This window comes from Orcinus orca, chromosome 17 (genome assembly GCF_937001465.1).
Source record: "Orcinus orca chromosome 17, mOrcOrc1.1, whole genome shotgun sequence".
Lineage (NCBI taxonomy): Eukaryota > Metazoa > Chordata > Mammalia > Artiodactyla > Delphinidae > Orcinus > Orcinus orca.
Genome location: NC_064575.1, coordinates 57886186 through 57910422, shown reverse-complemented (window position 1 = coordinate 57910422; position 24237 = coordinate 57886186). Strand labels below are relative to the sequence as shown.

The 24237-nt window shown below is 38.1% G+C and overlaps 1 protein-coding gene and 1 pseudogene across 2 annotated transcripts in view; both read left to right on the top strand.

Moving 5' to 3' along the window:
• Positions 1-757: 757 nt before the first annotated feature.
• Positions 758-1980, top strand: LOC101278367 (spliceosome-associated protein CWC15 homolog; annotated as a pseudogene).
• Positions 1981-9508: 7528 nt separating this feature from the next.
• The window catches only part of ANGPT1 (angiopoietin 1), a 251656-nt gene continuing 236927 nt past the window's right edge, over positions 9509-24237 (top strand). The window contains exon 1 of one of the 2 annotated variants that reach the window (XM_004282936.4): positions 9509-10299. In XM_004282936.4, the coding sequence (XP_004282984.1) occupies positions 10003-10299 (297 nt within the window). In that variant the 5' untranslated portion in view covers positions 9509-10002. The remainder of the gene's footprint in view (positions 10300-24237) is intronic. The other variant, XM_012537839.3, reaches the window with a different exon arrangement.

Sequence of the window (24237 nt, the reverse complement as noted above, 5' to 3'; positions counted from 1 at the left end):
CTGCTGCCAGTTCTCTGCTGTGACTTCCTGGCTGGGATGTAGGGAAGTCCTTCATACGCTCTCTGGCAGTGTAAGTGGAGAAACCTCTATTTCAAAGGCTTCTTTTTTTGTATTTTTTATTTGACTACAGAATGGAAATAATCCCCCAAATACTCTGGACATGATGCAAACTGATCTTGAGGGACTGCAATATAGTCTTTTCCATAGATATAGTGACTGGAGGTATTGTTTTATTCATTTTGCAAGAAAGGGTGACTCTGCTGTTGATAGCAGTAAGTCTTGTTTCCCAAAGTGTGGTACATATTCCACTGGGGATATGAAATATTTGATGGGTGTTGCATGGACAGATGCTTATTTTAATATTTAGTGTTTATTTTAATATACATTAGGAAAAAGCACACATGCTTGTTTTCCCAGATACTCTTGTTTAAGGTAAATCTAAAATACATAGAAAGCTTAAACTTTGAGGTAAGGAAACAGGTAAACAGTAGTATAAGGGGCATGTATGCAGTTTTGATAAATACAGTGAAGGTGAATGTGATACAGATTCAGGAAACATTTTGCAAAACATGCAGGCTGTTTGGTACCTCAGGAGCTAACAGTCCATCTGTATATATCACAAGTAGAAGGAACATTTACCGATAGAGAATGAAATGGCTATGACAATCTTTTCCATTTTCCATTTTTGTATGGTTGTCTTCTATTCTAGCCTTTCTTTCTTTGCCACAATTGTCCCCTTTAAAGATTTTTACTAAAAGTGAGCGGCAGCAGGAAAGCAGACTAAGATGACAACAGCAGCTAGGCCAACTTTTGAACCTGCAAGAGGGGGGAGAGGTAAAGGAGAAGGTGATTTGAGCCAACTCTCAAAGCAATATTCAAGCAGAGACCTACCCTCTCATACAAAGATAAAATATAGACAGACCACTCAGGATGCCCCTGAAGAAGTTCAGAACCGTGACTTCAGGAGAGAGTTGGAAGAGAGAGAGAGAGCTGCTGCAAGAGGAAAAAACAGAGACCGACCAACCTGAGAACATACAACCTCCTCTTCAGTGTCAAAGAAGCCTCGGTTGGACCAGATTCCCGCTGTCAACCTCAATGCAGGCGACCCTCTAACAGATGAGGAAGATGAAGATTTTGAAGAGGGGGGGCTTCCCTGGTGGCGCAGTGGTTGAGAGTCCGCCTGCCGATGCAGGGGACACGGGTTCATGCCCCGGTCCGGGAAGATCCCACATTCCGCGGAGCAGCTGGGCCCGTGAGCCATGGCTGCTGAGCCTGCGCGTCCGGAGCCTGTGCTCCGCGATGGGAGAGACCACAACAGTGAGAGGCCTGTGTACCACAAAAAAAAAAAAAAAAAAGATTTTGAAGAGAAGAGTGATGATGATGATACTGCAGCTCTTCTTGCGGAGCTGGAAAAAATTTAAAAAGAAAGAGCTGAAGAGCAGTCCAGGAAGGAACAAGAACAAAAGGCTGAAGAAGAAAGGATTTGTATGGAAAACATTCTGAGTAGAAACCCTCTCCTTAATCTCACTGGCCCATCCCAGCCTCAGGCCAACTTCAAAGTTAAAAGAAGGTGGGATGATGATGTTGTTTTCAAGAACTGTGCAAAAGGTGTAGATGATCAGAAGAAAGACAAAAGATTTGTAAATGATACGCTGCGATCTGAATTTCACAAAAAGTTCATGGAAAAATATATTAAATAGTACAATTTTATGTGCTTAATTAAAGGCTGTAAAATGTAAACGATATGACTTTATTTTGGTTTTTTTGTTTTTCTCTTCCCCCCCATCTAAATTGTGTATAGGCTTCCCTAATTTTAAGTTCCAAAGTATCTTTTCCTTTATTGATTCCTAACTTGATAAGGACTGGGAATTGGTTTCACCAGTTGCCGTCTCAGTATTTCCAGTCATACGTTTATCTTTTGAATATGGGAAAAGGAATCTGCTTGTAATAAATATTTTTAATAATCTGTGTCAAAAAAAATTTTTACTAATTACAAGAGAAAGATAAAGAGGAAAGAACCAACACACATGTTCAGTGAAAAATAAGGTATACATTTTTTACATTTAATGGGTGCTTCATTTAAGATTACCATTAAAATGATGTCTTTGCGTATCAATTTATGAAGTAAGAGCCTGGTTAAAGCCATTATATAATATTTTCACATGTTTTATATGCCACTGGAATTTATTTTCTAATTTAATTGCCAAATTCCTAATCTGATTAGATTCTTAGGGGAAGCAAAATTAGTATTGGAGAAAAAAATAGATAAAATAAGGTTTTCTTTACTTTTGTGCAAGTCATGCCAGGCTGTATGTTTCATGTAAGATTAATAGAGGAGTGTTTCAGTTCTCTTTCATTTTATCAGAGGCAAACACTTGCTAGTTTATCTTACCATCCCAGGAAACAGAATGGGGTGATATATGCCACAAGTCTAGTCATAAAAGAAGTTCTTGAAAATAAGGTCATCTTGTTGAATTGGCCAGAAATGAGTTGGATAACAAGTCATGCTGATGAAGCCATAAATGGCGTCCACATTGCTACCATGGTTTCCAGAGAATAAAATTCTTATCATGCTACCAAATGTGACTGGTTTATAAGTCTGACCTAATGGTGTCTCTGTGAAGTAGTATATTCTTACTAAATTGTTTCCCACTTGTTTCATTCATTCAACAAATATTTATTGAGCACCTATTATGTGTCGGGCACTAACTGTTGCAGCTGTGGGTGATGCAGCAGTGAGAAAAAACATTGAAGTCCTTGCTCTCAAGGAAACCAGAGCTGTTTATGTGAACTACCATTGCAAACATGGTCACCCTCCTATATGAAAATGTGCTTCTTAATTAAATATTCTGATTTTTAAGAGGTTCAGAAGTGATTTTAAACAATTAAAAAGATGAAATGAGGGGATATGAAGTCAGGCCGTAAGATTCAATTAAACAAGTTTAAAAGCAGGACTATTTTTGAACACAAGAAAGAGAACTCACATTTTCAAACAACAAGAACTAACATTTAGAACACTTGATATGCTCTAGACACTTTGCTCAGTACTTTATATCCATTATCTTATTTAATCTTCACATCTCCCTTATATAAGTGGTACTGTATTATCATCTTCATTTTATGGATCAGCACACTGAGCTTAGACTAATTAAATGTCTTGTCCACTGTAATCCAATATTGTTTACTAGCATAAACAAGAAATAAACAAAACTAAAGCAATCCGTCTCCTACCTTGACATCTATGGAGCAGTTTATCCAATTTGGCGGGAGGAAACAGAAAAGATTAGATTAACACAGAGTATGAATGCAAGACTAAAAATCAAAGAGTGATAGATTTTAGAAAAATTCAGGGATCTTATTTCCCTGAAATAAGTGATTGATCCTTTTTCTTCCTCTACCTCTGACGAGCAGAGGTTGTCACAACTCTCTAATCACAAATACAAAATAACATAAAGTCCTCTATGTTTAAGTCACCGCTCAATGGAGGGAATTTATCAGCCTTGGCTACAAGGATTAGCCACAATCCAAGTGCTGTTGGATATACATGAGTCTTCAAATGGTGATTCCAGCCATTCCTTTCAAATACGTGCTATTTCTTAGTTTCTGAGAACATTTAAAATACGTTTTTTCCTGAATTTGGAAAAGTTAAGACAGAGAGACCTTCATGTTTTTCTCTCATCTAGTATTCAAGACTTCTGTAGGGAAAAAAGAGAGTAAATGCAAAGTGTTTTATATGCTTTTTCCTGTAATAAAATCTCATTTTACTGGATCTTCAATGGAAATCTTTCTCCATTCTGGTATGAGGGGAATTTTGGCATCTGTATTTCTACTTGGTACAGTCTCCAGCTGTTTGTTTACTTTTCTGACTTGGGTACTTGTAGAAGTTATCTCTGTTGTAGAATTAACAAGTAATCTCACTCTGGAAAGTATTTCTGCAGTGTTTCTTGAATGGTTCTTCAACCATGGCAATGTCCATGAGTGGCTAGTAGTGTTAGGTATTATTCCACTGCCACTCCGGGGATTTGCTTTGGAATCCATGGACTCTGAGTCTCTTATGTAGCTCTCCAGAAAGTGAGGTTTGGGGGCTTAGGGAAGATCAGCACAGGAAAACCTCCAAGGGAGAGTGATTCTTCTGTGTCTTCAGATCTCATCATCAAGAATGAAAGTGAATGAGTCAGTCAGACAGTCAGCTGGATCACAAATATTTATCAGTTGCCGCCTATGTGCCAGGAAAAGGGTACAGAGTGATCAAAAAGACAGATAAAACCCTAGGGAGGCTCTAAGCTAGTATGAAAGACCAACATGAAATAAATGACTTTGGGTCAATATTAACAGTCTAAGTAAACCAGATGTTAGTCATTTCTGTATATGGAGCAAGGACCAATGATTCTTCTCACTCGCCCTAAAGAAGTCACTTGCCCAAAAGCATATATTTTACTGAAAATGATGAGAGATTTTTACCTCATAGGAAATGCCGTTTTGCTCCAGATCTCCGTACTTGATATATCTCTCCCAGTTTGTCATAGCCACACAGCCACAAGCTTCCTCTCTCTTTTGACTCTTCTCTAAACCTCTTTGGCTCCAGTCCTCCATTTCCAGATCTCTCCTTGCATCCCTTCTCTCCTTTCTTAGGTAGACAATTAATTCTGTCTCATCTCTTTCCAGCTTGCATAGCTGCAATTAAAAACTGACTTAGCAAGCAGCACACCCACTAATTACCAAGAATTTCTCTCATTAGAAGGCAGGGGAATATTTATATAATAATTTTTATTTCCTCACCTACCTATATATCTCCACCCACTGCAGTGTCTTCCTCACCCCCACCCACTGCAGTGTTTTCACCTCTTTGCAAAGTCTTCCCAAATGGTTTGAGAGTTCCCAACTGATATTTCACATGTCCCTACAAAGTGCTGTCAATCACCAGGTGATATCCTCCCTCTTTTTCTTTTTCTGTTAGCCCCCCGTGGTTTTTTCATCTGTTGTGGATACTTTTGATGCCTACACAGTCACATGAAGGGGTCTTGGCTCTCCCTCCAGGGTTTTCAGCCAAGTGCCCTCCTTTTAGACATAGCTGCCAGTACCATAGCCCCACTGATATTCTTGAGCCCTAAAAGTGCTAGGGCAGAGCCATAGAATATGGTACTCCTAGAAATAGAATATATTCTAAGAATATATTCATAGGATATGTGCTGAATGACATTGTGTTTAGTATGCAAGGAGGGGGAATGCTTTCCCACTCCTTTCTACCTTTCCCACCCCTTGCCATCACAGGGGTCATATGAATACTAGAGGAGTATCTGATGGTGTTTTTGAGAAATAAACTCTTATATTGTATAATTTTATTTTAGCACATGATAATCATGATATATAACAGGTGATATGGCACAGGACTGATCATTCAGAACGGACCCAAAATATAACTTGAACAATCAGATTGGATGTTTGTTAGCAGATAGGACAAGTATATTGGTGCATCCTAGCTTAATATTAGCTCTGTTTTGGAAGATCGTAACATGAATCCATGAAGGCTGTGGTTGGGAAGAGAAGGAGACCAGTCTTAACTATAGAAGCCATGTTATTCCTGTCTCCTAAATTAAGAAATGTTTTCTCTCTGTTTTCTAGTACTCAGGTATTGTTGGAGGCATTATAGTTCATAGGAATGTGAATATAGGCTCCAGAGTTAGATGGACTGAGGATCAAATTCCTGTTCTGCCACAAAAAGATCATGGTCTTGGGCAATTAACCTCTATATGCTATAATTTTCTTATCTGCAAAATGGGAATAAAATGCATAATTATGGGGGTGCTGTAAATATTAAATGAGGAAATTAATTTTTTTTTTTTTTTGCTGTACGCGGGCCTCTCACCACTGTGGCGTCTCCCATTGCGGAGCACAGGCTCCGGACGCGCAGGCCCAGCAGCCACGGCTCACAGGCCCAGCCGCTCCGCGGCACGCGGGATTCTCCCAGACGGGGGCACGAACCCATGTCCCCTGCATCGGCAGGCGGACTCTCAACCACTGCGTCACCAGGGAAGCCCGAGGAAATTAATTTTTTAAGGGTTAAAAAATGTTATGCATTATTATTGTACCACGTTCTTGTGTCTAACTCATTCTTTAGAATAACTTTGGCTTCATCCTGACTCTAGGCTCATCCAGTCAATGCAACAGATGTGGCCAGTCATGTAGTAATTAATTAGCTCATTCACTCATTTCTTTTTTTTTTCTTTTTTCTTTTTTTTCTTTTTTGCCGTACGCGGGCCTCTCACTGTTGTGGCCTCTCCTGTTGCGGAGCACAGGCTCCGGACGCCCAGGCTCAGCAGCCATGGCTTATGGGCCCAGCCGCTCTGCTGCACGTGGGATCTTCCCGGACCGGGGCACGAACCCGTGTCCCCTGCATCGGCAGATGGACTCTCAACCACTGGGCCACCAGTGAAGCCCCCACTCATTTCTTTAATTCTTTCATTCCTTCAACTAAAGGGCATAGTAAGCACTGGAGACCAATGATGAAAATGAGGAGATGACTTTATGAGCTCACAGTTAGAGGGGATACAGACCAAAAAAAGAAATAATTAGAAAGCAGTGTGAGAAGTGCCATTATGGAGATAAGAAGAGAAGGTTATTGAAATGCATCAGAGAAAAGCCAATTATTATGCCTGGAGAAATTAAGAAAGCCTCACAAAAGAAGTAGTAAAGACTTGTTCTTAGGACAGATTTAGGGCCATCAATTTCCCATATAAGAGGTCTTCCCTATCCTACTGGAAATTTCTGGATGAGCGTAACATTTCCTGGGACTATTGTAGATATGAGATCAGAATCTTAAAGCATATACCTCCTTATTCCAGAGCTCTGATAATGCAAATAAAATACAAAGATACAAGACTTTCAAGATTAAGCTACCTTAGTATTCAATTGAATAAAATTATTAATTCTTTAGAACATTTTTAAACTTTTTTTGAGGTATGGTAGAGGAATTTAAAAAAATATGGCTTGTTTTTCATGTTACTTCTTAAATTCTAAAGTCTTCTAAATTGCATCATTTCTGAATAATCAGCAACAACAACCAACAGTATTGCTGCTGGTTAGGTTTAGTCCCTGAAAGCATATGGTCTTTAAAGTATGTCATTAGGATCTTCTAATGCACCCAGTGTCTCCTCAGCTGAAGTCCCAAAACACATAAGTCCATTTTGCATGTTCCTGTGTTTTCCAGTTGCTTAAAATTGATCTTGAGATTTTTTTTTTGGATTGACATCAGTACTTCCAGTGTTACGTTTTTTTGTTTCGTTATTTTTCTGGAAAATAAATCAGTCTCTCTTTCTCTTACTGTTTCTCTGTCCCCTCCTTTCTTTTTTTAATTTTTATTTTTACCTTTCTTAGTTGTCTACTTTCCCCTCAGGAAGTTATGCATTCCTTCTTTTCATTTGTTCAGATTGGAAAAGTTTAAATGAACAAGCATATGTAGATACACACAGACACACACACACACACACACACACACAAGGAGGAACAGATTTTTTAACAATTGTGGCTGTTACAAAACACAGGAGCACTTAAATAGAGATCTCACTACTGCCTTGTGTGTCTTCTGTCAATTTTTGGCTGTATTTAGTTCTTCATGAAGCACTTACAGGTGTTGGTTTTGGACTCTTTTCTTTCCAGGGATAATTTTTGAAGCAAGCAATGTTGGAAAATGTTCTCAGATAATCTGTACTCTGCCAGTGCACTTTGTCCTTGTGGGCCCTTAAAAAATCAGTTTCATGTGGGTTACTTGTCACTTTGTGTGTTTGCTTTTTAGGTACGAAAAAGGATTAAATCACTTTGGTTGTATAAAATGGCTTTTAATCAGTTCTTTTTCTTCTAGGTACAATCACTTAACCTGCTTTAAGACTGTGAATCAGTGCAGCTGGAGCCGTTTTGGAAGCCTTTTGGCTATTGTTGGGTTAGAAAAATAGAGTTGGAATCAGTTGGCCAGAGTTCACATACTGGCACCATCACTTGCTAGCTATGTGACTTGTGACCGATTAGCCTTTCTTTGATTCAGTTTTCCTATTGATAAAAATAGGGTCAAAGGTAATATCCATGTCTTAGGTTTGTTGGGATAATTAAATGAGATTGTGTGTAAGGAATGTTTAGCATAGGCCTGGAAAATAGTAAGCTTTTAATAAGTGTCATTCTTATTATTGCATGTGAGTGACATAGCCAACAAGGAGACATGCAACATCAGGAAGAGGCTACAAAGGCAGTTCAAAGACTATTGCTATGTTTGGTATTACTTGCTTCCATATCTGTCAGTTCAGAAATTTGTTATTTGGTGTGGAAAGGACTGATAAGTCTTGGCACAATGTTTTCCCCCAAGTAAATCACATTTTTTCTGGAATTTGTTTTGCCCTCTCCTCTAACTTCTCTTCACACGCCAGTCTCTAACCCCTACTGCCCTTCATCCACTGCCCTGCCCCTCCATTCCAGGACATGAGAGTCAACATCTGTCGCTTCGTTTTCACACCATGACTGCAGTTGGGAAACTCCGTTCCCCAAAATCCTTCCCAGTTCTTGGTGAAAGCCCCTGGTTATAATTCATGTTTTCCACACACACTTAGTAAAGATTTCAATGCTGTAAAATTAATTCTATAATTATCACCTGTTCTTTATGTTCAAATGTTTACATGCTACATTTAAGAAATCACCTTCTGATAATTTTTATTTCTTTACTTAATAGAAGCACAGCAATTTCTCCCATACAGCACTTTGCTGCCTCATTAGCACACCTGATATGTTTGTTCTCAGATAGTTTGTCTATACATCCACAGGAGAATTTACGTAGAACTTCCATACCAGCATTAAAGATAGCCATAGCAACACCAAAGAGGGCCTTGTGAAATATATGATTACAATGTACCACGGGAATTAATAATTCTCAGGCCACTGTCTTAAATTGTAACCAGACTGTTTTTGTAAGGAAGTTGCTCAGTTTATGTACACAGAACACATAGGGCTGCATTCTAATTGGGGGACCAGTTTTATTTAAAATTTATATCTCAGAAAGTACTTAAATTATTCTATTTAATATGCCTGTGCTATATTTGAGTGATGTTATGAAATGTTTTGCTAATTTGACCCTTCTTGATAATTTCCTAAAAGTCTAAGTGAATACAATGAAAGAATACCATCTCTAAAAATGGTTTTAATATCTTTTTCCCCAGAGTAATGAATAAATTTTTTTTTAAATTAATAATTATAGAAATTTATCATTCACTATAAAAAGTAATTTTACTAGACACTATGTCAGTTTTCTTCTTCGGGTTCCCCAATTAAGTAGAACTTTAAAAACATGCTGTTAGTTTACTAGATTTTAGTAGGTCAGCATGCACACCAAAAGTGTATTAAGGTGGACTGCTCTATTGATTTGCAGTGAATATCCTAAAGGCTCAAGGCAGTTGTCTGCGGAAGGGGCGGGAGGGCCATACATGATCGAGGTCATGCGCATCTAGCCAATTTGTAAGACGATCCAGCCGCTCCAAGCCATCAGCAATTCTTAGCATAGGGGCACACTCATGCATTCTTGTCAAGTCATCTTGTGAAAGGCTGCCTGCTTCCAGCTTGGCTTGGATGTGCAACCTTAATAAAACTCACTGAGGTCTGGGAGAAAATAGCAGATCTGCAGCAGATAGGGTAGAGGAAAGGGTCTAGAATATGTACACGCAGCTGACTCAGGCAGGCTACACGCTGAACGGTTACACTGAGGAAACCATAAATCTCAGCTACTATGCAATAAATATCTCAAGTTTTAACTAAGGAAACTATCTTTACAGTGAAATTAAAAAAATAACATTTTAGAACAAAGCTAACAGATGGCTAGTTTTCTGTGATTCTTCTACAAAAGCTTTCTTTGAGAGGGGAAAAAGTCAAACAAACAAGCAGTTTTACCTGAAATAAAGAACTAGTTTAAAGGTCAGAAGAAAGGAGCAAGTTTTGCGAGAGGCACGGAAAGAGAGTGCTGGCAGTACAATGACAGTTTTCCTTTCCTTTGCTTTCCTCGCTGCTATTCTGACTCACATAGGGTGCAGCAACCAGCGCCGAAGTCCAGAAAACGGTGGGAGAAGATATAATCGGATTCAGCATGGGCAGTGTGCCTACACTTTCATTCTTCCAGAACACGACGGGAACTGTCGTGAGAGTACGACAGACCAGTACAACACAAACGCTCTGCAGAGAGATGCTCCACACGTGGAACAGGATTTCTCTTCCCAGAAACTTCAACATCTGGAGCATGTGATGGAAAATTATACTCAGTGGCTGCAAAAAGTAAGTGATTGCTTTCAGTTTCTAAATGCATGGAGCCTTTTCTGTTCTTGCAGTGCAGCTAACTTAGAGTTCCTTAGGGGAGCATGTGTGTGTTTACCTTTTGCTCCAGGGGGGCAGTGTTTGCAAATGCAAGACGGCGCTTTCCCTGTGACTTTACGGGTGAGCAAACGTTTTTTAGGCTTGTGCAAGCCTCTGAAGGTGTGGTGGCACCCCGTTTTGTATGCCTAATACTGGCACATTTTATCACATTTCTGGTTTTCCCTTATTTAAAATTTAGCTTAAGTTTTCTATCAAAATCCAACTTAAAAAATTGAATAAGTTAGTGAAAAAATAAAGTAATAATGACAATACTAGTTTAGGATCATATCGATTTTACACCAAGAAATTTTCTTCAGCTAGGACAGAAAATCATCACCAGATACTTATTTTTCAACCTCTAGTAAAGTTAATATGAAATGAGAGTAAATACAAAATATGATATTTGATTGGAGAACTTGAATAAGTATATAAAGGTAACAATTTCAGCAAGTAGTAGTATAGTAAAGGACTGATTTCTGTCATATATTTCTTCTGTCCTTGAGAAAAAATCAGGAAGATTTATTTTAATGTGAACTCATCAGGAAGAGGTTGTTTACCCACTATGAAAGGAGAAATTGAGCCAGTGGTGGCTGTTCCCGAAGATATGCACCTGCAGATTTGGGCTGAACACAACATGTAGGCTTTGGTATGTTCCTGAAGTACCTCTTTCCTCAGGACATTGGAGTTAAACACAGTGCAATATGGGAGTCTAAGTATCCAGATAAATGTTAATGTTGAGTATGCATTTAAATCCCAATTTGTAAAAATCAAATTAAACATTTTATTTAGTTATTTCTGTATAAATCATTTAAAAGTTTTTGTTGAAAATATGCCTATAAAGAAATAACATACTTTCTGCAGTTCATTCCCTCTTTACTCTCTGTTTAATTGTGTAACAGGTAAGCAGCAGATAACAAGTGTATTCAAATATATCACTGGAAAGGTGGCAATGTCAATGTCCCGTTTGTGGAAAGCTTCTCCCCCAGGGATCTTTGCTAAAAATTCAGTTGGTGTGTATGGGTAGGAACGCAAGGAGTCTAGTCTTCTTTAAGTTAGTCAGAACAAACCCTTTAAGAAGATAAAAGATAGGGAAAGGACAGATGCTCTATTTTGTTCCTGTGTGGTCACGCTCACTTAGATCATCTCCTGCTGAATCATGCCGAGTAATAGTTATTTTACTTTTTGTCCACTAGGGACTGAACTAAGATCACTGTTATTTTATTTGACAAATTAACTAAAACTTAGTAGTTTTAGAGTTTCCAAACCTGGAATTTTAGTTAATCTTTCTATTGTAGATTACAGGTGAAAAAATACATAGGCAAAATAATAGCAAGCAAGGAGAATTCTGCAGTCTTTTGATAATATAGCTTAAATTTCAGGCACTAATTACAGCAGCAGTTTATAATAGAATATATTTTTTTTCCTTTCACAGAACTTATTTCCGTCGTGAACAAGTGAATTTGGTTGAATAGCTTATTACTATTCTCAATATACCGCCCATATAGTTTTTAATGAGAATTTAATCATAAATTAGTCCGAATTCATTGAGGGAGGTGGAGAGGGAAATTTAGTTCCAAATTGTCTTCAATGAGCTATTCTACCAAAAATGTAATATTTTGTTTGCTTAAAATATACAATCAAAATGGTGATTTAAACATAGTAATGCGTATTTTTTTTGTTGCTGTGCAGTTATTAAGCAGTAGGAGGGTAAATACATGATTCTGCTGGTTTAAATCATGCCCAGGCTTCACATGTTAATGTTTGAAATAAATTTGATTTTTGTTTGCATTGTTTTTGGTCAATGATTATGAGATAGTTTTCAGATTATAGCCAGGCATAATTATGAAAATGTTCTTTGGTTATATTGACCCTTGCTAGCATGAATCAAGCCGAATATATGCTGAAAATGTCCCTGTTGGTATGAGTCAGAGCAGTTTGGCTTGACTATTGTCCGTTTAAATTTGCACGTCTTTTGTCATTGTTAATGTGATTGGTTGGAGGATCAAGAAACCAAATAAATGCATTCAGCAAAGAACTTGCTAAAGGCTTTCATAAATTTCCCTTAATTAGAGGTTTTCCATACTTCAAGTTCTAAATTTCATGTAAGGTACTTATTTTGATAATTCAAATGTAAATCTTTGTTATTGTAACCATTTGGTATGCTTAATACTATAATTTGTACTACTTCTATTTTGATTCCCAGTAGTTGTGTTAGAATAAGAAGCAATGCACTGCAGCAACTGAGGCTATCAGTGTAAGTGTAAATAATTCATCCATTTATTCAACAAAATAATTAATCAAAGCATATGATTATTATGCAGCTCATATCATCACTATCAGGAATTTTTTTGATGCTGAATGTGTATTATCAATGCTAGAAGCAGATCGATGATAATTTATATTAATCTATTACCTTCCTCGATGTTTGGTAAACTGGGTTCTTTTAAATATTCTTCAGAAAACGCTGACTGTCACTATAAGTCACCTTATGAAACTTATACTCTCCAATCTCATTCCTCAACTTTTCTGGTCTTACAACTGAATAAGATGATAAGCAAGGTGGTCAGCAGGGCATAGGATGTGTTGGTCACTGTAAGTACTGGAACTGTTATGGCACTGGTCTCTTGATGCGATGGATTTAATTCTCGGAGATCAGGTTTCCATGATAACTTGTCGATTAACACCAATGTGAGATAGGTTTATAGCATTATCCTTACTTTTCAGATAGGGAAAAGCAATATACATAATTGTTCAAAAAATCACATTTTTATTGGGTGAAACACCTGGGCTATATGTCTAGGTTTGACTCTCTTCCACCATATAGCTCTTTTCAGAATTATTAGCAAACCATACCCATTACCAGAGAGTGACCAGATCTTGGGATAGTGACAGTAAACACAAAGGCCTTTGTGTCTTCACCACTTTCTTTTCTACCTTTCTATTACACAGAAATGTCTGTTGTTTAATGTTTACTCCACATCCTGTGCTTTTTTTTTTTTTTTTTTTGCGGTATGCGGGACTCTCACTGTTGTGGCCTCTCCCCCTGCGGAGCACAGGCTCCGGACGCGCACGCTCAGTGGCCATGGGTCACAGGCCCAGCCGCTCCGCGGCATGTGGGATCTTCCTGGACCGGGGCCCGAACCCGTGTCCCCTGCATCGGCAGGCGGACTCTCAACTACTGCGCCACCAGGGAAGCCCCTGTGCTTCTTGAACTATTGTTTTCTTTCTCTCATATACCGAAAGTTCACAAATATGTGTATTTAAAACATTCGGATTTAAAATATTAGAATTTGGGGGAATGCTTAGAAAGTCTCTTTTGCCTTTGCCAAATGGTGTCTTTTCTTTTTTTGGTTGAACGTATAAATACATTGAGTTAAAAAAAAATATGCCTTGTAACAGAGAACAAGAATCTATCTACTATAAGCATTTCACACTAGCTAAAATTGACAAATTGATTGTTAGTAAGAAATGTAGTTATGAATTACGATCCAGAATATTTTAATAAATGAAATACTTTTAATGAAGTGCTTGGCTAAATTTTTCTATTGACAGCATTTTTTGACTAACAGCATCCTCTACTTGAATATTGTATTCTTTTCTTCAGAGAATTAGTATCTGGCATGCAGTTACCTGAAATATATTAATGATGATGATAATCTTTTTAAAAGCCCTTGTATTACACATATTAACTCATATTAATATCTACTCATAGAAGGTGACTTTCATGAGGCCAGTGATGTGTGTTTGTCCAGTGTCATTTCCCCAGGGCTTAGAGTAGTATATCATCCATAGCAGATAGATAATAAATGTTTGTTGATTGAATAAATGGATGCCTTGTCTATGTGTTGCAATCTACATTTTATTATGTACTGTTAACATTTTGGATATATACCTTCCTTCCCTAAGTAGATTTTAAGTTGTCTTTTAAGCAAGGACTATGTGGAGGAGGAAAAATAATTTTCTCTCTACCCTTCTGGTTCATGGCTGAGACTTTTCTATAATAAAAAACATGTTAACAAGAGAAAAACAAACAGAAGTTTAATAACATGTATACCTCCTGTATACATGGGAGATGCCCAGGAAAATTGAGTAACTCCCCCAAATGACCCAAGCTTCCACCTTAAATACCGTCTCCAGCTAAAGACAAAAGAAGATGTTGGGTAGGGAGAGCCAGGTTTTCAGGTAAAACATAGTAAACAAGAGTATGGTTGTTATGAAGATTTAAGTCCATGCCTTCTCCATTGATAGAGTTGCTAGAGGTTTAGTCATCTTCCTCTTGGAGGTACAGAGAGTGAGACACCCTTACAAATGGAGATCTCCCTTATAAATGTAAATTTCTCTTATAGAAGGCTAATTTCGACTTGGTTTTTAGAGCTTTTCCTATGTCTGCTGTTTCTTAAAAGTATCAGCCTGAAATAATCCTTATGCCAAAAATTCATAATTTGGCATGACAAATTCTGCTCCCCTTCAACTACATCATGCAATTATTTTTGTCCTAATATTAATTAAAAAGATATTGAGTCTAGAATATGTGGTATTAATTATCCAAATTGTATTCAGCCAATGGTCTAGGATCTTAAAAACTTCTATGAATTCATTTGTCTTCTTAATTATTCTTTAAGAGTCGTGTTGTTGTTGGTTTCTCCATGAAATGTACCCACACTCCACTTATCCTCAAAGGCTGAGTTCTCCAGTGTTATCACATTGCATGTATCATGTTAGCACTGCATTTCCATGTTGTGTGGCTGTTGTCATTTTCATTATTTGTTTTGAGGGCTGTTCACCTACTTAGACTGTGAGTCCGTAGAGCGTAGCAAAAGTCTCTTTATCCATCTTTATATCCCCAAAGATGTTTATTAAGTGTCTGAATAATATCTCTGTTATCATAATATAAAAATAAAAACATCACATGTTCAAGTGTGTGGTGCCATGTATAAAATAAAGCAAGTTAAGGGACCTTGCAACTGCTTTCAGATGTTAAAGTTTGCTTCTAAGTTACTTGAGGGTCATCCTGTGGGATGAAAAATAATTTTATACTTCCAGACCCATAGGCAAACAGTTACTGCATACAGGAGTGGCATATATTTACATATATTTGTAATAATAATATGTGAACATGTGAATCTAAGTAACTAACACTTACTTCTCATCTGTGCATTGTTTTTGTGGCTGGTGACTATGCAAAACTAAGCCAGAGAGGATACTCTCTGTTTTATTTGCACATGTGAGGGGATTTCTAGAGTGTGTAAAATGAGCGGACAATTGATCAGTATGTTTTTAAAAATTTGTCACTAAATTTGAAGAAAATATGCATATATGATTTATGCATAGAGATAGAAAAAAATGACAATTGCCAAGAAAGGTTAATAGGAATAATTGTCTTTTAAACTCAGTTGTAGAAATTTCTCCACCAACTTCATTTGAGAGTAACCCCTGATTTTCGAGCTAAGTAGAGCTCTTTAGTTAATGCCTCTGTATTAACTTTTCAATGAATAGTTAGGTTTTATTATTTGCTCGTTATATTGTAGAATTGAAAGATCCAAGAAGGCATAAAGACTTTCTGGGCCCCAGAAGTTGACATTTGGAGCTATAACAGCCTTTTGGATTTCTCTGCAGGAAGGAGCAAGCCTTCCCGCAAACTGTCTCCATTGGTGGATGTCAGGTTTTAGGAGCATGGCAAGTAGGTTCTTTTCTATGGGTGATTGCAGCCTTTCTTACTCCTGACTGTGAGCTTTCACATTGAGCTTTCTTTTAGTAGTACTCATTCATATGTAATTATTGGTTCAATAATTTAAAATGAATGAGAATATACCATTCTTTTCCTTAAAATCCCCCTACATTTTTCCATTACATGAGAAAAGGATCCAGATTCTTTACCATGAGGTCCTATATGATCCGCCCCCACACTCCTATCTGGATTCCTCATTTACCACCTTTCCCTCATTCCAGACACTTAAATGACTTTAGCCTTCTTGTTATATCTCCAGCAGACCAGCTCTTTGCTGTCTCAGGGACTTCACATTCTGTTTGCCTAGCTAGGAAAATTCTTGCCCCAGATCTTGGCATGAATGACTTTTTCTCTTCATTCAGGTCTTTGCTCAGAAATCTTCTCAGAAAGTCTTCACTGAGCACCATTACCTACCACTTTCCCCCACTCTGCTACGTGATTTTCTATCATAATATATGTATTATTTCTTCATGGCATTTACCACTGTGACCTTTTATTGTTTGTCATATAATTTATTCCGTCTACCTCTACTAAGAATGTAAACACAACAAGAGGTCCTTGTCCATCTTGTTGCATGCAGTACACCTTACCCCTAGAAGAGTGCATGACACATAGTAGACTTCGGTAAATATTTGCATAATATATTCTCCCAGACCCTGTATGCTATGAGATAGAGACTGTGCCTGTCTTGTTCACTAGTTCTTATTTATTATTTTATGTATTATTTTGATAGCAGATAGCAGATCTACTTTTCTTGCACAATGCCTGGAACGTAGTTGGAAAGAATACTTTCTTTTTAATGACTAGAGGAATGAATGAATTCCATGGGCATATTTTGACTAAAATTAAATATATGTATGAAAATGAGACTTAACTATGTTCTATACATTACCCTACTAGCTATGTAATGGGAGAAATTTTAATTAGTCCTGAGTTTCCATATTCTGTTACAGGGGTCAGCAAACAATGGCCCTTGGGCTAAATTGTGCCTGCTACCTATGTTTGTAAATAAAGTTTTACTGGAATACAACCACACTCATTCCTTGAGTGTTGATGGATACTGTGCATCCATTTGTAAATAAAGTTTTATTGGAACAGAGCCATACCCATTTGCTTATGTATTGTCTATGGCTGCTTTCTTCCTATAAAGGCAGACTTGAGTAGTTGCAACAGAGACCAGAAGGCCCACAGAGCTTAAAACTTGACATCCAACCCTTTACAGAAAAAGTTTGCTGACCCCTGTTCTATATCACAAAATGAATACAGTATTAACATTGAGACCATTGCAAGGTAAATTGTGAGGTTTGCTGTGTGGGAAAAAGATGACCTTCCAAGAAGCCAAATAATCTTCAGGTCCGTGCCAGTTGGCATAGAGCCTGTCTAAGCCATTTCTTGGTGTGGTATTGGGACATGCTGTGAGGTGACATTTTAGAGTACAGGCAGGGAAATTTCATGTCTTTTTTTCCCCCCCTGCCCATCTTGATGTGAACAGAGAAATAGTCCAAAAACAGACACACGTTAAAAAAGAAAAAGCACCTGAATAACAATACAAATCAGCAGCCTCTGGTTAGATGAGTCTGGGTGCCCGGGGGTCCTCTGCTTTATGTGCCTGTTTCATCCTGTTTGTTGTGGCATTAGCAAGAAGGTTGACAAAATATCAGAGGCATTCTGTTTTCATAGAAATGGGACTCTGACTCAGCCTTTTACATTCAGTCTATTTAGAAACCTTTCCTCCTTCTGTCATTTGTTTTAGATATAAATATGACAAGTGTTCCCACTTACGTAGATGATGAGAGGGGAGAAGCAACAAGTGGGATGCTCAGCTACAAAATACAGAGGTTTATCAGCCCCTGTACTATAATTTGCTAATTAAGGAGGTTTTGTTTTCTCATTCTGCATGCCTTGTCTCTGTGTGGAAACATAAACAGCCTTTTCCTGGGCCTTGTCTTCTTCTATTCTTTTTTTAGTACCACAAGCTATATTGTGTCATTTGCTTACACGCACAACCCTAATAACATTCTGAGTCAGCCTTGCCTTTTGTTCCAATACAAGATTATCGTTTGTTATGAAGTTGGGAAGTTCCAAACTCCCTTTGGTTCTAGCCCCATGGTCTGAGGGAAGGAGGGCCTCTTAGTGTTTAAATCTCTTTACAAAGTGTACAAAAGATGTGCCCCCTCCCTTATCAATGAGGTTTCTAAAGAATGAAGCACTCTGTGGATCATCTTTTCTTATATTTGGAGGCTCTGTCCCTAAACACTCTTCTCTAATTCTTACATAGAAATATTGGAAGTGAGAGGTTTTCAGCCTTGTTTAGTCTTTGTTGCCTATCCAAATGATCTGATTTCTTCCTTTAAACAAATGAAAAGGTAATATTTAACCAAGAAAGTGACGAAAAACATATAAAGCCAGATACGACCCTACTGGTAGCTAATAATTTCATCAATAATGTATTTGGGCATATGCAGATTTTTTCTTTTGGCAGTAAGTGCTGGAGAATATAGAGCAAAATAAATGTAGTAAAGTATATATACTATATGATTATACAGCTTACTTACTACAGGTCTACATTGGCATGTATTGAAGTTCGTGTTGAACTATTGAAAGTGCATGCAAATTAGCATCAAGCTGTGTCTAAAGTAACTCGGTAGCTGAACTATTAATAAAATGCAAATGAAGTGAGAATATCTTGAATTGTTAGTAATATATACATGGAAGCCATCAAACTCACTGGCATCATATCGGTAAAATTACTGTATAGTTCTGTGGAACGGCTGATGATAATTTTGGAAGGTGGTATATTTTAAAGTTTCGTTTTATGTGTAGTTTAACTTATTAGGAAGGTGCACACTTTACAGATAGTCTCTATTTTGTTTATGAAAGCTGAATGCGTTGAGTTATAAAACTAGACCTAAAGATTATTGGAGGGTTTCCCTCCTATGCTGTTGGTGGGAATATAAATGGGGGCAGTCACTGTGGAAAACCGTATAGAGGTTCTTCAGAAAACTAAAAGTAGAACTACCATATGATCCAGCAATCCCACTCCTGGGCATATACCTGGACAAAGCTATAATTCAAAAAGGTACATGCACCCCTCTGTTCATAACAGCACTATTCATAATAGCCAAGACATGGAAACAATCTAAATGTCCATTGACAGATGAATGGATAAAGAAGATGTGGTACATATATACAATGGAATACTACTCAGCCATAAAAAAGAACAAAGTAATGCCATTTGCAGCAACATGGATGCAACTGGAGATGATCATACTAAGAGAAATAAGTCAGAAAGAGAAAGATAAATAACATATGATATCACTTATATGTGGAATCTAAAATATGCACAAATGAACCTATATACAAAACAGAAACAGAGTCACAGACATAGAGAACAGACTTGTGATTGCCAAGCGGGGAGGGGAAGGAGAGGGAGGGACTGGGAGTTTGGGGTTAGTAGATGCAAACTATTACATTTAGAATGGATAAACAACAAGGTCCTACTGTATAGCACAGGGAACTATATCCAGTCTCCCAGGATAAACCATAATGAAAAGAATATAAAAAAAAGAATGTATATATGTGTATAACTGAGTCACTTTGGTGTACAGCAGAAATTAGTACAACATTGTAAATCAGCTATACTTCAATTAAAAAAAAAGGTTATTGGAGGGTTTCCATTCCCAGAGAACAAATAAATATTTTATATATTTATTTATTTACTTATTTATGGCCACGTTGGGTCTTTGTTGCTGCACGCGGGCTTTCTCTAGTTGTGGTGAGGGGGGGCTATTCTGTGTTGCGGTGCGCAGGCTTCTCATTGCAGTGGCTTCTCTTGTTGTGGAGCACGGGCTCTAGGCATGCGGGCTTCAGTAGTTGTGGCATGCAGGCTCAGTAGTTGTGGCTCGCGGGCTCTAGAGTGCAGGCTCAGTAGTTCTGGTACACGGGCTTAGTTGCTCCGCAGCAGGTGCGATCTTCCTGGACCAGGGCTCAAACCCGTGTCCCCTGCATAAGCAGGCAGATTCTTAACCACTGCACCACCAGAGAAGTCCCAAAATAAATATTTTAAAATCCCAAATTTTAATTCATTTCTAAACCTTTAAAGATAATTCCAAGATTTTATAAAATACTTTAACACTGTTCTTATCTTCACTATTACTATAGTGTTGACTAGATTAAAATGCAGTGGGTATTTACTGCAGCTAAAAATTTGATTTGCTGTACCCAGAAGACCTTACATCTACCTTACCTCAAGTGCACAGACATAAGAGGCGAAAATTGTATCTTTATTACTAATATCACCAGTCTTTTCTTTATTTTCCAATTTTACTCAGTTTTTAAATATCAAGAACAGAGCTATAATAAGCAGTAGGTTTAATATAGTATTAATGAATAATTTATTGAATAAATTGAATATTTAATAACTTTTAAATGTCAGTAATAGAGTGAAAGTTTAATATTTTTAACAAATGAGCTGATGAACTGTAAATATTTCTTAGCAGTGGAACCCAATTTCCAAACAAGTTATTAGGCAGAAGCTTAAAATGTAATCTAAATGCAAATCAAGGGGCTAGAGGAGAACTGGAGTGAGGCCCCACCATGACCCTGTTCCTCAGCCCTTTTCTCAGAGACATCCTTCAAGGAACCTTATGTGTACAAAGAAATATATGTTCAAAATAGCTGCAGTGAAACTTTCAAATAATCAAATATTAGGTCGGTAAAGTTGCCAAAACCAATCTACTGGCAGACAGAAAGAAACATAGCAGTTGAAAATTTGAATATTTATTGGCAGGCTGATGTAAGAATGTCCAAATCTGCCATATACAAAGCAGTTTAAGAAAAAACTGCAGGTTGTTCAAAAAAAATAATAAATGCAGGTTGTTCTAGACTCAGAAGTGTTGAGGCCTACCCATATTTAACATGACCCAAATATGTTAAGATAATAGACAATTCTTGGATAATTAGTGGCAAATTGTTATAACTTATCTGTTTTCTAAATTGTCCAATTTCATGATAGTTTATACTTCTCTGTTTTAAATTTAGGAACATGAATTACATTGATTACTTAATATCTCAAGCTGCAATTTTCACTAAGAACAGAATTCATTGTTAAGGATAGTGAAAGGAAATATGAATTTTAAGTAGGCATTTTAGTATTTTCAAAATTTTCAAAGATTCTTGTTAGATCTACTCAGCTAATCTTTGTTTTTATTTATAGTATGTGACACTTAACAGAATTGCCATTTTCTTTTTCATATATGCTGGCTATTTAGCATTTTTAAAGACACTCTCTGGACTGTGAAAGTTAATTCAGTTAAGAATAGATAAAAATCATTCTTGAATCCACTTTCCCCAAAACACCTAAGCTGCAACATATGACAATACGCTGAAAGAGAACAATCATATGAAGGCAATGCCTTCAATTCCATTAACTCTGTGGCACTTTTTCTCTTTCAGAGATGAATAATGCAGAGCCATTTGATATACTGATGGGGTGAAGGCTCCAAAGTCAGGCCTTATATGAATTTATTTTTTTTTTTATTTTTTTAGAAGATGTTGGGGGTAGGAGTTTATTAATTTATTTATTTATTTTTGCTGTGCTGGGTCTTCGTTTCTGTGCGAGGGCCTTCTCTAGTTGTGGCAAGCGGGGGCCACTCTTCCTTGCGGTGCGCGGGCCTCCCACTATCACGGCCTCTCCTGTTGCGGAGCACAGGCTCCAGACGCGCAGGCCCAGCAGTTGTGGCTCACGGGCCCAGCCGCTCCGTGGCATGTGGGATCCTCCCAGACCAGGGCTCGAACCCATGTCCCCTGCATTAGCAGGCAGACTCTCAACCACTGCGCCACCAGGGAAGCCCTATATGAATTTATTATTAACTTGCTTATTATATTAGAAATGAAAGTTCTAATTTTTTTTCTGGCTTCCCAGTGGCCTGCTTTTTCTCAAACACCAGTTTGCCCATTCTGCACTTTGGAGACTTCTGAGGCTTGAAAACCAAAAAAGAGAGATGGTGAGGCAGTCCTCAGCTGGACAGACAGAAGGACTCAGAGGACCTTACTCCAGGCCTGGGTCCTTCTCATTCCTCTTCTTTCCTCTGGTATTGTCTTCATTAAAGTCCTATGTGATGCTCCTTATACTGGCCTTGGAGTGGAAGTGTTAGAACGAGGATGGACAAGAGGGTGGGCGAATGAACAGGGAGACCAGAGACTGTCCCTTTATTGGTGGCTGGAGGGCGCAGTGAGGGCCCACAGGACTATAGTAGTGTCAAGAAGACTGCTTCATAAGAGATGGCAGTGAGTTCTGCCACGGGATTTTAGGATACAGGCATGAGTCATGGAGCTAAGCACCTGCCATTAACAAAGGATAGGCAGTCAGTTAGCCAGTTATCTAATCAAATATGCACTGTGTACAAGGTGGTCTGCTAGGTACTGGGCGACGGCGATAAATCCACTATAGCCCCTGTGGTTGAGAAACCTAAACCCATTGAAATAGACAGACATGAAAGCAAATGCATTGTTTGTGTCCTCTATTTCCTATGTCAAGTCTAAAGACAGTACCACACAGTGATGAAGTATGTTGTACCTCGAGCCAGACTGCCTGGATGAATCTTGACAGCACCACTTCCTTGCTATGTGACCTTAGGCAAGTTTCATAACTTCTCCGTGCCTCATTTTCATTACTGGTAAAATGAGGTAATAATAGTACGTACATTATAGGATGATTGTTAAGAGTAAGCATAAGTGGGCTTCCCTGGTGGCGCAGTGGTTGAGAGTCCGCCTGCCGATGCAGGGGACATGGGTTCGTGCCCTGATCTGGGAAGATCCCACATGCCGCGGAGCGGCTGGGCCCGTGAGCCATGGCCGCTGAGCTTGCGCGTCCGGAGCCTGTGCTCCGCAACGGGAGAGGCCACAACAGTAAGAGGCCTGCGTACCGCAAAAAAAAAAAAAGTAAGCGTAAGTCACATAAATTACTTTGCATAAGTGCGATTGCATAGTAAATGTTAAGTAAATATTAGTTATTCCTTGGGGGCAGTTCTGGGTTATAGTAATAGTTAAATGTTGAGAACTTTTACCAGCTATCAGGCCCTTTGGAAGAATTTTAAATGTATTAATTCATTGAATATTTTCGGTAGATAATATTATAATTTTCCCACATAGCAAATGAGAAAGCTGAGGCACAGAGAGGGGCAGTAACTTGCCCAGCATTGTCCAGTGACTCAATGACAGAACCAGTTCCCAATCCCAAGCAGTCTGGCTCTATGACCTATGCTCTTAACTAACTATGGAATTAGCTACAGCAACTTTTATGATATCTTCTCTTATCAATCTTCAAACCTTAAGTCTATTTAAAATGTTTTTCTGTGGTGGTGTTTGCGTCTAACCCTTAATTCTTTCACACTAAATGAGTTGCCCCTTTCTCAAGTTCTGCTTCAGACAGTCATTTGTCCTCATCCCAATTCTAAAGCTTCGTGGTTAAATTGACTGTGACATGTAGGTTATGCTGCTGATTGAAGCACAATAGCCCAATTCTCTCTGCCCTCCCACAGGTCTGTTAACAGACCAAGGAATCCCACGTCTGCAGTTCCTCCTGCCTATATCCTTAGAAGCACCATCTCTCGAAGTTACAGAGCTTAATTGAATCTGACTATTTATCTAAAAACTTCTAAAACACAAAGAAAGGCTTGCAATTGCTTTACATGGGGTGAAGCTGCCTATTCTAAATATCGTCCATTCAATTTAATGACCTCCCTCTTGGATTTTTCTGTGGGCAATCCTTCTTGGAAAAGCACATCCTGGAACTTACAATATTATTTGCATGTACTTTCTTTTGTGGGTCATTCAGAGAGTTGTAAATATGAGAAGAAAAGCCTTGTTTTCTCAGGCAACGACCTCTTATCTCACTTCCTATTTTATTTATCATTGTCCCAATTAATTAAAACATTTCTGGTATTTTGGTTCAAGATCAAAACACTGCTACTTGCAAGCAATTGTGATGACTCTTCCTCTCTGTTTCCTGATCTCAGAGGCCTGACCACTCAGATGCCTGGGCTTTGAGGGTTGCTGCCTTCATGACGGATAAATATCAATTGCATGAGGTAGAAAGGCTCCAAGTTACCCTAACTTCCCTCTGTCCATTG